The sequence below is a fragment of the Rana temporaria genome, chromosome 7 (genome assembly GCF_905171775.1).
Source record: "Rana temporaria chromosome 7, aRanTem1.1, whole genome shotgun sequence".
Taxonomy (NCBI): Eukaryota; Metazoa; Chordata; class Amphibia; order Anura; family Ranidae; genus Rana; species Rana temporaria.
The window spans coordinates 182,197,729-182,212,192 of NC_053495.1; the positions used below are offsets into that span (position 1 = coordinate 182,197,729).

At 44.4% G+C, this 14,464-nt stretch overlaps 1 protein-coding gene across 2 annotated transcripts in view; it reads left to right on the forward strand.

Moving 5' to 3' along the window:
- TTLL7 (tubulin tyrosine ligase like 7) overlaps positions 1 to 14,464 on the forward strand; it is a 245,472-nt gene that overhangs the window by 92,989 nt on the left and 138,019 nt on the right. For both annotated transcript variants that reach the window (XM_040360594.1, XM_040360595.1), the window contains exons 10-12: positions 910 to 1,004; positions 5,374 to 5,521; positions 9,792 to 9,865. In XM_040360594.1, coding sequence (XP_040216528.1) covers positions 910 to 1,004; positions 5,374 to 5,521; positions 9,792 to 9,865 — 317 coding nt within the window. The remainder of the gene's footprint in view (positions 1 to 909; positions 1,005 to 5,373; positions 5,522 to 9,791; positions 9,866 to 14,464) is intronic.

Consider the following 14,464-nt stretch of genomic DNA (forward strand, 5'->3'; position numbering starts at 1 on the left):
CCACCCTAGCATTCCCCTACATCCATCTTCACTGTATGCTGTAGTTCCTCCTGCAGTTTGGTTCGTTCCTGCTGTGTCATGTAGCTCACATAGGACTATAGACTCTCCATTTGACAGCACTGATTGGCTCAGTGCTATCAAATGGAATGTGTCACGTGTGCCTCCATACTGGGTACTGGGAATTTCCTTTTGGCTCCTGACATTAAATTTATTTTTTTACTTTTTGCTTTTTATTGAATTTATTATTATTTTAAATAGTACAACTGTATCTGACAGTTACACTGTTATATAGATGGCACTGCAGATAAACACTGCAGCTTGAATGTGGAACAGTTTGGGGGCCGGAAGGGGTTAATCAGGAAAATGTGAAATTTTGTATAAGAAAATTGTGTATTCTTCTAGCTACCGTAGCAAGCAAGTGGAGCGTTAGGCTCCCTTTTTCCTACATTCTGTTATAAAAAAGTAAATTTCAACTAATTTCAGCCGCTCAAGTTGACATTTACCATTTACATACACAAAAGAAAGACAGGACAGTGACTAAACCCTCTTCCTCCCTTCTCTTTTTATGACTCTGAGCAAGGGTTCAATCAAAGACAGACTACTTCACTGTAGAAAACCACTGCTGTTCTTTTCCTTTACATAGTGCTCTGGGAATCCTTTGTCATAAATAAAATGTTTAATTGTGATACAAAGATAGTGTATTGTATGTTTGAGTAATAACAAAAGATCTAACACATCAGCCTAAAAATGTTTCAACTAAAATGGACCAAAAATCGTTGTAGTTCCTCTTTTTAGTTAACCCTGTGTTCGAAACATGACCCTTTGTTTCCTTTCTACAATTGTCTTATTGGAAATACCACTTCCCCTTTTTTTAATTGAAATTTTTTATATCTATTTATATCTCTCCAGATCAATCGTGCTCCAAGCTTTGGAACCGATCAGAAGATTGACTATGATGTGAAGAAAGGAGTTTTGCTAAATGCGTTAAAACTTTTGAACATAAGGTAACTGGTTTCAACCTTTCGTTTCTGTAAAGAGCGTGTCTGGAGAGGAGGCTGCAGGAGATGGCGATACGCAGGGAACTATTTCTGTCCTGACTTTCTTCTTACCTACAGAGGCTGATTGGACATCAGCAGTTGTATATGGGTAGAAAACTGGTTTCTGGACCATGAAGAGGCATCTGATATTAAAGCGAGTCTACAGTCGTATTTATTTTTATATATATATATATATATATATATATATATAAATCTATATATCTATATAGATCTATATACCGGTATATATAGATCTATATATAGATATAGCTAGCTAGATAGATATATACACAATGTATATGTATTGTATATGTACAATTTATATGTGTGTATATATATATATATATATATATATATATATATATATATATATGTATGTGTGTGTGTGTGTGTATATATATATATATATATATATATATATATATATATATATATATTAATATAGATAGATATGGCATTTAGTTTGTCAAAATACTGTGTACCATAAAACAATTGCCATACCTGTTTGGAAACATAGAAGGGGTGATAGCACAAAACAAAAACCAAGTGTTCCATTAAGTCTGCCCACATCTTGTAGATCTGTTTGTCTCAAGCATATTTGAATCCACTTACTGTTGACTGACTCACTTGCTGGTGCAGTCTATTTTCTCCCCTACAGCTGGCCCTTGCCCGCGGTGGCAATATGGGTGGAGGAGGAAGTTAAAAGGAACCTAATTCCTCTCGGTTTCCTCTGTCACAGGGAGGCTACTATCCGATTGGATGCTGGCACCCCAAGCGACTTTGGTAGCCCTCTTGGGTCAGGCTAAGTCTATTTAAGACCCTGGCTCCCATGCTTGGTGGGCATTTTGTGACTGGCTAGAGAACAAACAGGTCTTCCATCTGTCAGAGAGAGTGCTTAGCATCAGGGAAAGGTTTGGGAGGAAAGGGGGAACATGCCATCCTTTCTTGAAGCCCCATGTGACTTTGGTGGCCTTCTTGGGTCAGGTAGAGTCTATTTAGTATTAAGAACAATTTAACAAACCCGCGCTATGGTGATGTGTCCAAACAATAAATGAATTATTATGACCCTAGCTCCCAGGTTCGGTGTTCATTTTGTGAGTGGCTAGATTAGGGACAGGTCTCCCGTCTGTCAGTGAATGGTTTTGGAAGAGTCTGAAAAGTAGGAAAGTAGGAAAAGTGCAGGGACACGCCATCCTTCCTTAAAGCCTTCCCAATTGGGTGCAGACCTGCCAGGCCACATTCTGCTCCTTGAGATTCTGTCGGCACCTCTGGCCCACCACTGTACTGCTGCTTTGCTCTTACAACTGGTGAGTGTTCCCGGTATGGTTGCCTTCCCTCACTGAGTCTGTTTGTATTGCGAGACTTCGGTTACAATATATTCTTGTTTTTACATCTAAATTCCCTGTGCTTTCTGCCACCACATCACGATGCACCTTCTCACACACTATCTCTAATGGCAGTCTATTCCAAGCATTAACTACTCATTTGGTAAAATTAATATTAACATTAAGATTTATTTTGAACTGTACTCATTTTAGTTTGAGTTTGTATCCACATGTTCTTGATCTTAGCTTAATATCGAAATATACTCCCCTCTTAAACCTGATTTACACCCTATTGTACTTAAAGGTGTTAATTTTGCCCCCCCCCCCCATTTCCCTTTCTTTCCTCAGTAATGTACATATTGGTATGTTTTATCGCTCAGACCTTTTACCATTTTTGTTGCCCATCTCTGAACCTAGATACGGTATTCAAAATGACCTCTGACTAAAGTTCTAGAACTCGGGACCTCCTTCCTCCAGCTGGTGATCCCTCTAGTCATAATCAATGATCTATATCGAAGATTTCCTTTCCTCCTGCTTGTGATTTATCTAGTGGTAAATAAAAATCTATGTAGGGAAATCAGGATCTTCTTCTTCCTGCTGGTGATCCCTCTAGACATATCTTAAGATCTATACAGAGGAAGCAGGACCTCCTTCCTCCTGCCGGTGATCTCTCGATATAAAGTTTTATGTAAACGAATAAGGAAGTCCACCCTATTTATAGTGATTTCTCTAGTAGTAACTAAAGATCTATATAGAGGAATCGGGACCTCCTTCCTCCTGCTGGTGATTCCTCCATATAAAGTTCTATATAGAGGAATAAGGAAGTTCATCCTGCTGCTGGTGATCCCTCTAGTGATAACTAATAATCTATAAAAGGTCTCATTCCTCCTGATGGTTATTTCCTAGCCATAACTGAAGATCAATAAAGGAGAATCAGGACTTCCTACCTTCTGCTGGTTCCCTTAAAGCGGAGTTCCGGCCACAATTTCACTTTTTAAATATACATACCCCTGTAATACACAAGCTTAATGTATTCTAGTAAAGTTAGTCTGTAAACTAAGGTCCGTTTTGTTAGGTTGTTACAGCATTTAGACACTTTATAAAATAGAAATTGACTGGGGCCATCTTAAGTGTGGGCATCATGAAGCCAGACTGTATGACTTCCTGGATTTCAGCCTTGCAGATCTCGCACATGCTCAGTGCTGCACAAGCAATGTAATAGTTTTCAGATCAGGTTTCAGCACCTGTACTGTGCAAGTCACATGATTCTTCGAGACTGGGGAGTGCACAGACTCCTGGAAAGTTACACCCACTACATTCCCAGGAGTCTGTGCGGTGAAGCTTAAGCACCTAGGTGCAGGAAGAGGGAAGATTAACTATTCTGCCTAGAAACAACACTTTGAAGGCATCTAAAAAATGTTTTTTTTTTCTTAAAGGACTAATGACATTTTTTTAAAACTACTGATGTAATGTTATATTTATGGGTGGAACTCCACTTTAATGTAAAGTTCTATATAGAGGAATCATGACCTCCTTCCTACTACTGGTGATCCCTCTAATGATAACTAAAGATCTATATAGAGGAATCATGACTTCCTTCCTCCTACTGGTGATCATATTATTGATTACCGAAGATCTACTGTATATAAGGGAATCAGGAACCCCTTGCTTCTGCTGGTGACCCTATTAGTGGTAACTGAAAATCTACAGTATATAGGGAAATCAGGACCTCAATCCTCCTGCTGGTAATCCCTCTTGTGATCACTGAAAATACATATAGAGGATTCAGGAACTCTTTCCCCCTGCTGGTGATTCCTCTACTGATAACTACAGTTCTATATAGGGGAATCTGGACTTGCTTCCTCCTACTAGTGATCCTATCATTGATCACTAAAGATCTATATAGGGGAATCAGGACTTCCTTCCTCCTACTGGTGATCCTATCATTGATCACTAAAGATCTATATAGGGGAATCAGGATCTCCTCCCTCCTGCTGGTGATCCCTCTAGTGATGCATCCTAGAATTCGCTTCACTTTTTCCACTAGCAGAGAACAAAGAGAAGAGAAAGAAAGGCGCACCAGCCTCGTGCATTACCGTTTGACAGTTTAATAAATGAATAAGAAAACATAAAACTACTCACAAACGAGATAGTGTAAAAAGCTTGTCAACAACGGTATGGTGATGAATACCCCTCGAGCCACAATCCCAGAAGGGGGGGGAAACGAGGTGCGTCACTGCCGGCTGACTCGTTTCAAGGCTACAGAGGCCTCTTCATCAGAGCACAGCAGTCGCTGACTCTCCTGTAGTCCAAGGGAGGGGGGCGAGCACGACACTCCACACCAGGGAGAAAGTCTTGCATTACTGTGTGGAGTTACAGACAGAAGAACAGGAAGTGAGGATTTCTCAGAAAAAATAAGGACATTTAAAAGCAAAATGGAAGAATGAGGTAAGTGAAGGAGGACTGCACTAAGGTAAAGGAAGCTATTAAGGGAAAGAAAATTACCTTTACAACCCCTTTAAGAATTTATTTAAAAAAAAAAATTGTATCAGCATCAGTATGTGTGTTAGTTTTTTTGAGTTGCAGAGTTAAGTTTACACTTTGAATATAGAAAAGATACAGCAATAAAGGAATGAATTAATACACAAAGACATTTGAAACTGCGATTTTCGTCATTTGTATCAGCAGCCATTTTCCCCGCAGCCATCCTTTCATGAAATCCGTCTAGATAATTGGCACATGGGGTAGTAATGGTTCATTAGCCTTTTGTTGTATTGTATTATTTAGTATTCCGATTTGCTTGTTGCACAAAGAGAAGCATCATCTGTTGGTTGTTCTGCAGGTAATTTGTAAACCTGTTACAGAAACATGCTAATTGTTTTATCCTTGAAAGTAAACACACATGGGACTTTTTCTCAGCAGGCACTTTTTGGTAATAAAGTTAGATGAGCAAGCGTTTTAATATTTCATTACTGAGTTTCAATTTGTCCTTTTTTTTTTTTTTTCTGTAGAGCGAGCGATAAAAAGAAAAATTTGGCCAAACAGAAGGCAGAGGCTCAAAAAAGACTCTATGGTCAGGGATCCATGAAACGGCTGTCGCCGGGGTCGTCTGATTGGGAAAAACAGCGCCACACGCTGGAGAGGAGGAAGGAGGAACTGGTAAGCGTTTTTTAACCTAAGATCACCAGTACTGAATACCAGGTGGATTGCTAAATACGCAAGTGAAATACATATGAGGCCTTGTTATTAAAAAAAAGTTTTCCTTTTCAATTTGCAGTGCAGTGATTTTCTGAAAATGCAATGCAATATGGCTATCTGGAGTTGTTCTGTACAGAACGGCCCCCAGAAACATGGGCCCAGATTCACAAAGCACTTACGCCGATGTATAACACGTTACGTCGACATAAGTGCAAATGTGCGCCGGCGTATGTGTGCGGCAGACCCACAAACCAACATGCGCCTAAAAACAGGCTACACCCCGCTGACGTAGCTTGCACACGCCGGCGTAGGGTGGGCGCACATATGGGCTGGGCGCATGGTGCTGCTCCCATTGATTAGCCATTCAAACATGCAAATGAGGGAAATACGCCGATTCACGAACTTGCGTGTGCCCGGCGCGAGATGCGCGTAAAGTTATTCCCCATAAATGAGGTGCAACCCAGCAACAGACATGCACAGGTCTGCACCAGGGAACACAAGCCGGCGTATTGTGCGTTGGACGTGTGTCTGGCTGGGCGTACGTTATGTTCACGGCGTATGCAGTGATCCGGCGTAGCTTAGGCAGTTGTGCCGGCGTGGTTGTGAGCAGGCGCAGGGGGGTGCTGTGCATGCGTCCACGTCACGGCGCATGCGCAGTTCGTGATACGTACCTGTCTGGCGCTCGGCCCATCATTTGCATGGGGTCACGCCTCATTTGCATGGGGTCACGCCCACTTCCACCTACGCCGGCGTGCGCCTTCGAAACCCACGCCACGCTGGCGCAGCGTTGGGAGCACTGGCTTGCTGAATGCAATGCTTGCCTCTCCACGCTACGTTGGCGTGGCGTACGGTGTTTGCTCTACGGCGGCGTAATGTGCACCTTGCTCTCTGTGAATCTGGGCCATAGTTTCCTGCTTGTGTGAATTGGCTCACTGACTTTCCCAGAAGTCGGCACTAAGATATAATTCAGATTTCAAGCATCCCTTGCAGCAACATTTTTTTGTGAGATACTCCCAATAGGAAATCATGTCTAAAGGGATGCAGATCCTGCAATTTTTCCTTATTAGAGCCCTGCAAGTGCAGCAGCTGATTGATAATTATGAAACCACTCTCATACAGACTCATTGTACACATGGACACAGACAAACACACAGGGCCATATTCTTGTACATTTTCGGCGGGCGGCGTGTAAGCCATTTACACTACGCCGCCCCAACCTACAGGAGCAAGTGCTGTATTCCCCAAACACTTGCTCCGTAGTTTGGGGCAGTGTAGTGTAATTGGCCCGGCGTATCCCCGCGTAAATCCAAGGGGGCGGCTTGTATTTAAATTAAGCGCGCCCCCGATTCGAACGAACTGCGCATGCGCCGGGCTTAAAATAGCCCAGTGCGCATGCTCCAGTTCTCGGCGTAAAACGTCAATGACGCCGACGACTTAGGGAAACGACGTACCCGACGGGAAAAGACGACGCGGACCCGACGCCATACTTAACATGGCGTACGTGGGACTGGCGTAAGGTTACCCCTCATATAGCAGGGGTAACCTTACGCTTACGCAAACGACGTTAGCGACGGTTACGCGACGCAAATTCGTTCGGGAATCGGCGTATCAGGCTCATTTGCATAAACAAATGAGACCTGAACGTAAACGCCACCTAGCGGCCGGCTGGGTAATTACATTTAAGATCCGACAGTGTAAGTGACTTACACATGTCGGATCTTAAGCGTATCTATGCGAAAATGATTCTAAGAATCACTCGCATAGATACGCGGGCCAAAAAAGAGAGATACGATGGAGTATCCTGAGATACTCCATCGTAACTTTACTCAGAATATGGCCCATAGGGATTTCTTCAGAATAATAAAAGGAAGGAATCTGCAACAAAGTTTGTTAAAATCCTTGCAATGTACAGAGATCACCCAGCGGGGAATGTTTTTTTTCTCAACAAAAGTGGAGTTACTCTTTAGTTGAACAACCTGAAGTTAGAAGCTGATTGGCTACCATGCACAGCTGCACCAAATGTTGCACTCTCCAGTTTTAGTAAATCAACCCCTATGTATTTTGAAAGTCAGAATACGCTGATCAGCGGCTGCAACTGCTGATTGAGAAATGTTTTTCAACATTGCCGTTCAACAGAAGTCAGTCTAACAATCGGCTTCTGTCAAATGGGGAAAGCCATACATGGATCGAAATTCAGCTGATCTCTGCTGAACCAGCCGGATTTCAATCCCTCCGTGGCCAGCTTAAGGCCCTGTACACACGATCAGTCCAAACCGATGAAAACGGACTGAAGTTCAGTTTCATCGGTTCACCGATGAAGCAGACTGATGGTCTGATGTGCCTACACACCATCAGTTCAAAAACCGATCGAGTCCAACGCGGTGACGTAAAACACAATGTCGTGCTGAAAAAAATGAAGTTTAATGCTTCCAAGCATGCGTCGACTTGATTCTGAGCATGTCCGGGTTTGGAACCGATGCTTTTGCGTACTAACCATTGGTTTTGACCTATCGGTCAGGCGTCCATCGGTCCAATTTTAAAGCAAGTTCTCTGTTTCTGGACTGAAGGACTACAGACCGATGGGGCCCACACACGGTTGGTTTGGACCGATGAAACTGAACTTCAGTCCGTTTTCATCGGTTTGGACTGATCGTGTGTTCGAGGCCTTAGTGTTAGGGTTATAGGGATTCTTGGTGTAAGAGTTACAGTAAGTAAGCTGGCCATAGCTGGCCAAGCTGGCAGATCAGAATTTGGCCGGTTCATTGTGGTTTAGCCAAATTTTGATCTGTGTGTGGCCATCCCTGTTCAATAGAAGTCGATCATTAGATCGACTTCTGTTGAACAGACAAGCTAGAAAACTGTTGTTGATCAGTGATTGCAGCTAATTGACCTCAGCAGCTGATCAGTGTATTCCGACAGTCCCACTGTCCATAGCACCATCTATGACCAGGTTAAAGTGGTTGTAAACCTCAGACATGAAATATGATCAAAGCATATCCTTCTGTAGCAGGGGTCTCAAACTGGTGGCCCTCCAGCTGTTGAAAAACTACAAATCCCATGAGACATGGCAAGGCTGACAGTTACAAGCATGACACCCACAGGTGATCTATAGTGTGTGCTTGTGTTTCAGTTAAGAGCACTAAGTGTTTTTTCTGTCTACTGCTTTCGTTCCTCTGCCATCTGCATGAGTCATGTCTGACAAGATTCTCTTGCTGGCCGAGTGTACACACACACCATTCAAAAGAACTGCCGTTCTTTTAAATGGCACGAATGCTCTACAGATTCAATGCCGCCGTTGCCGCCATCTTGCTTCACCCTACCTATTCCTTAGAAGCTACCACACAGCCGTCAAAGTCATTTTGAGCATGCGCAGGTTTCCATGGAGAGGTAAGTATACACACGCTCGGGTTTCTCGGCAGGTAAACACTGCCGAGAATCTCACGGCGAGAAAATAGAGAGTAGGTTCTCTATTTTTCTCGTCGAGATTCTGGGCAGTTTTCTTGACGAGAAACCTCAAAGCCTCGTACACACACACGGTTTAATCGGTAAGAAAGCTCTGCCAGCAGTTTTCTTGCTGTTTTTTTGCCGAGAAAACCATGCGTGTGTACGAGGCTTAAGTCTTACTGTTAGGGTTACTGGGAGAGTAAGTATTAGGGTTGATGTTGGGGCTACAAGGAGGGTTATGCCCCGTACACACGATCAGAATTTCCGCCTGGATAAACTCCCACAGATTTTTTTGACAGAATTCCATTCAAGCTGTCTTGCATACACACCAAATTCCGACCGTTCAAAACGCGGTGACAAACAACACTACGACGAGCCGAGAAAAATGAAGTTCAATGCTTCTGAGCATGCGTCAACTTGATTCTGAGCATGCGTGTTTTTTTTCTCCGTCGGAGAAGAGAATTTCCGATAGAATTTTTTTTTCATCGGAAAAAAGAGAACATGTTCTCTTTCTAAGTCCGTTGGAATTTCCGATGGAAAAACTCAGATGGGGCACACACACAGTCGGAATATCCGATGAAAGAATTGCGTCTGACTTTTTCCATTGGAAATTTCGATTGTGTGTATAAGGCATAAGTAACAGTGGAGTCTTAGGTCAGGACATCACTCTCTTCACCTTGAGTTGTGTGCGGAATGCTCGCTCCTGAAAGCTGTATTGTTAGCATTTTCTGATTATTATATATAATGTATCTTGCTATGAGAATCTCTTTTCTTTTCTATTTTCTAGAAAGAACGACTTGTTCAGGTCCGTAAACAGATATCCAAGGAAGAGTATGAAAACAGACACCTGGGGAACTACAGGTATCAGCACTTTTATAAGACACTCTTCTCAGTTTTTTACCCATTTACACGTCTTAGTTCCATCTCCAGGATTTATTCTGTGTTGTACCTGTCATGTGAAATACGTTCCTTATTGCATTTGGACTATCCAACCACACTTAAGCTGTCCCAGAAAATCCATCTGTTCAGGAAAGCTTATCGCTTTCTCTAATCCCCCTATCGTCCAAAGCACTCCGTGTGTGGTCAGAAAGCAGCTGCTTCAGAATCCCAACATCTTAAGCCACCTATGCTACGCCTGACATTTGTGATAACACGACCAATCTGAACATCACTTCCCGTAGTAAACCAGTGTACAGGTTCATATGGAAGCCATCATAGGTATGTGTTAGCATTGGAATTCCTTATTACTCACAGAGCTTTTTAAGAATATCTGAGAAACCCAGTGACCAATAAATATGTTTCCGTAATTAATTTCTCCATTCGTGTGTCAAGGCCAGATGTAAAATCAGAGGTAATAGGCTTCCTCGGGTCATACAGTTTTATATGACGCAGACCCATTATTTCTGGTTAAGCATTTTCTACCTGTCTTTGGTCAACTGGACTTGTGACTTGATTGCTACAACATGAGAGATCTAACACTCTCCATATTTATGTTCTGGGGCTCTCGTACACCTAGATTGGAGCTCTCTGGGGCTCTCGTACACCTAGATTGGAGCTCTCTGGGGCTCTCGTACACCTAGATTGTAGCTCTCTGGGGCTCTCGTACACCTAGATTGTAGCTCTCTGGGGCTCTCGTACACCTAGATTGGAGCTCTCTGGGGCTCTCGTACACCTAGATTGGAGCTCTCTGGGGCTCTCGTACACCTAGATTGGAGCTCTCTGGGGCTCTCGTACACCTAGATTGGAGCTCTCTGGGGCTCTCGTACACCTAGATTGTAGCTCTCTGGGGCTCTCGTACACCTAGATTGGAGCTCTCTGCAGCTCTCGTACACATAGATTGGAGCTCTCTGGGGCTCTCGTACACCTAGATTGAAGCTCTCTGCGGCTTTCGTTCACCTAGATTGGAGCTCTCTGGGGCCCTCGTACACCTAGATTGGAGCTCTCTGGGGCTCTCGTACACCTAGATTGGAGCTCTCTGGGGCCCTCGTACACCTAGATTGGAGCTCTCTGGGGCCCTTGTACACCTAGATTGGAGCTCTCTGGGGCTCTCGTAAAAACCTAGATTGTAGCTCTCTGGGGCTCTCGTACACCCAGATTGGAACTCTCTGTGGCTCTCGTACACCTAGATTGTAGCTCTTTGGGGCTCTCGTACACCTAGATTGTAGCTCTCTGGGGCTCTTGTACACCTATATGGGAGCTCTCTGGGGCTCCCGTACACCTAAATTGGAGCTCTCTGGGGCTCTCATACACCTAGATTGGAGCTCTCTGGGGCTCTTGTACACCTAGATTGTAGCTCTCTGGGGCTCTTGTACACCTAGATTGGAGCTCTCTGGGGCTTTCGTACACCTAGATTGGAGCTCTCTGGGGCTCTCGTACACATAGATTGGAGCTCTCTGGGGCTCCCGTACACCTAGATTGGAGCTCTCTGGGGCTTTCGTACACCTAGATTGGAGCTCTCTGGGGCTCTCGTACACATAGATTGGAGCTCTCTGGGGCTCTCGTACACCTAGATTGGAGCTCTCTGGGGCTCTCGTACACCTAGATTGGAGCTCTCTGGGGCTCTCGTACACCTAGATTGGAGCTCTCTGGGGCTCTCGTACACCTAGATTGGAGCTAACTGGGGCTCTCGTACACCTAGATTGGAGCTCTCTGGGGCTCTCGTACACCTAGATTGGAGCTCTTTGGGGCTCTTGTACACCTAGATTGGAGCTCTCTGGGGCTCTTGTACACCTAGATTGGAGATCTCTGGGGCTCTTGTACACCTAGATTGAAGCTCTCTGGGGCTCTCTTACACCTAGATTGGAGCTCTCTGGGGCTCTCGTACACCTAGATTGGAGCTCTCTGGGGCTCTCTTACACCTAGTTTGGAGCTCTCTGGGGCTCTTGTACACCTAGATTGTAGCTCTCTGGGGCCCTCGTACACCTAGATTGGAGCTCTCTGGGGCCCTTGTACACCTAGATTGGAGCTCTCTGGGGCTCTCGTACACCTAGATTGGAGCTCTCTGGGGCTCTCTTACACCTAGTTTGGAGCTCTCTGGGGCTCTTGTACACCTAGATTGGAGCTCTCTGGGGCCCTCGTACACCTAAATTGGAGCTCTCTGGGGCCCTTGTACACCTAGATTGGAGCTCTCTGGGGCTCTCGTAAAAACCTAGATTGTAGCTCTCTGGGGCTCTCGTACACCCAGATTGTAGCTCTCTGTGGCTCTCGTACACCTAGATTGGAACTCTCTGTGGCTCTCGTACACCTAGATTGTGGCTCTCTGGGGCTCTCGTACACCTAGATTGGAGCTCTCTGGGGCTCTCGTACACCTATATGGGAGCTCTCTGGGGCTCCCGTACACCTAAATTGGAGCTCTCTGGGGCTCTCATACACCTAGATTGGAGCTCTCTGGGGCTCTTGTACACAAAGATTGGAGCTCTCTGGGGCTCTTGTACACCTAGATTGGAACTCTCTGTGGCTCTCGTACACCTAGATTGGAGCTCTCTGGGGCTCTCGTACACCTAAATTGGAGCTCTCTGGGGCTCTCATACACCTAGATTGGAGCTCTCTGGGGCTCTTGTACACAAAGATTGGAGCTCTCTGGGGCTCTTGTACACAAAGATTGGAGCTCTCTGGGGCTCTCGTACACCTAGATTGGAGCTCTCTGGGGCTCTTGTACACCTAGATTGGAGCTCTCTGGGGCTCTCGTACTACACCTAGATTGGAGCTCTCTGGGGCTCTCGTACTACACCTAGATTGGAGCTCTCTGGGGCTCTCGTACACTTAGATTGGAGCTCTCTGGGGCTCTCGTACACCTAGATTGGAGCTCTCTGGGGCTCTTGTACACCTAGATTGGAGCTCTCTGGGGCTCTCATACACCTAGATTGGAGCTCTCTGTGGCTCTCGTACTACACCTAGATTGGAGCTCTCTGGGGCTCTCGTACACCTAGATTGGAGCTCTCTGGGGCTCTCATACACCTAGATTGGAGCTCTCTGTGGCTCTCGTACTACACCTAGATTGTAGCTCTCTGGGGCTCTTGTACACCTAGATTGGAATACTACCAACCAGTGTCTATATAGGGTCATCCAGTGCCTAGGGCAAAAATGTCAAATCCTTCAGCTGGGTTCCATGATACTAGCACATGAGGGTCTTTTTTAGTTTGTTTAGCAAAAAATAAAAACCCCAGAGGTGATCAAATACCACCAAAAGAAAGTTCTATTTGTGGGAAGAAAATTATAAAAATGTAGTTTGGGTACAGTGTTGCATGACCACGCAATTGTCATTCAAAATGCGACAGCGCTGAAAGCTGAAAATTGTCCTGGGCAGGAAGTTGCGAGAGTGCCCGGTATTGAAGTGGTTAATATGAACAGTCACGGTACAATGAAATGACAGACTAAATTATATCTGCTTCTAAAATAATGACTGCTAACTTTAAAACTGAGCTCCAGGCAAACAGCTAAAAATACAGAGAAAATATGAATATGGGAGTTGTTTTACTTGCCAGGGATTTATATTTCTGTCTATCCACTCCTGAGATTTACACAGCGTGGTGGATGAAACCTCTTTCAGTTAAGGAATACAGCAGTGTCATTTCTTTACCCCCCAACCAGTTGACTGGACAGTGATAAAGCAGCAGCTGGCTGATAAGGTCATTCCTCTGCTCCTTCTTCTCTTTGTCCCTTGTCAATACATTTGCGTGCAGGAGACCTGATTGGTTTCCGGTCCTGTTGTCCCAGCCTCTCTAAGTCTGAGTGCTGCTGTACAGGGACTGGAAGAGGCTGATACCAAGCCAAAGTTTGTACTTACATTGCTTCCATTTTATCCACTTCAGCCCGGACCATTTTGCTGGTCAAAGACCGGGCCACTTTCGCGATTCGGCACTGCGTCGCTTTAACTGACAATTGCGTGGTCGTGCGGCGTGACTCCCAAACAAAATTGGCGTCCTTTTTTTCCCACAAATAGAGCTTTCTTTTGGTGGTATTTGATCACCTCTGCGGTTTTTATTTTTTGCGCTATAAACAAAAATAGAGCGACAATTTTGAATTTTTGCTATAATAAATATCCCCCAAAAAATGTATAAAACATTTTTTTTCCCTGAGTGTAGGCCGATACGTATTCTTCTACATATTAATCGCAATAAGCGTTTATTGATTGGTTGGCGCAAAAGTTATAGCGTCTACAAAATAGGGGATAGTTTTATGGCATTTTTATTAATATTTTTTTTTTACTAGTAAAACTAAAAACCGCAGAGGTGATCAAATACCACCAAAAGAAAGCTCTATTTGTGGGGAAACAAAAATGCCAATTTTGTTTGGGAGCCACGTCGCACGACCGCGCAATTGTCAGTTAAAGCGACGCAGTGCCGAATCGCAAAAAGTGCTCTGGTCTTTGACCAGCAATATGGTCCGGGGGTTAAGTGGTTACCTACTGTAGAGCTGAATTCATTGTATTTTTTTTTTTTCTGCCTGGAGTTCAGCCTT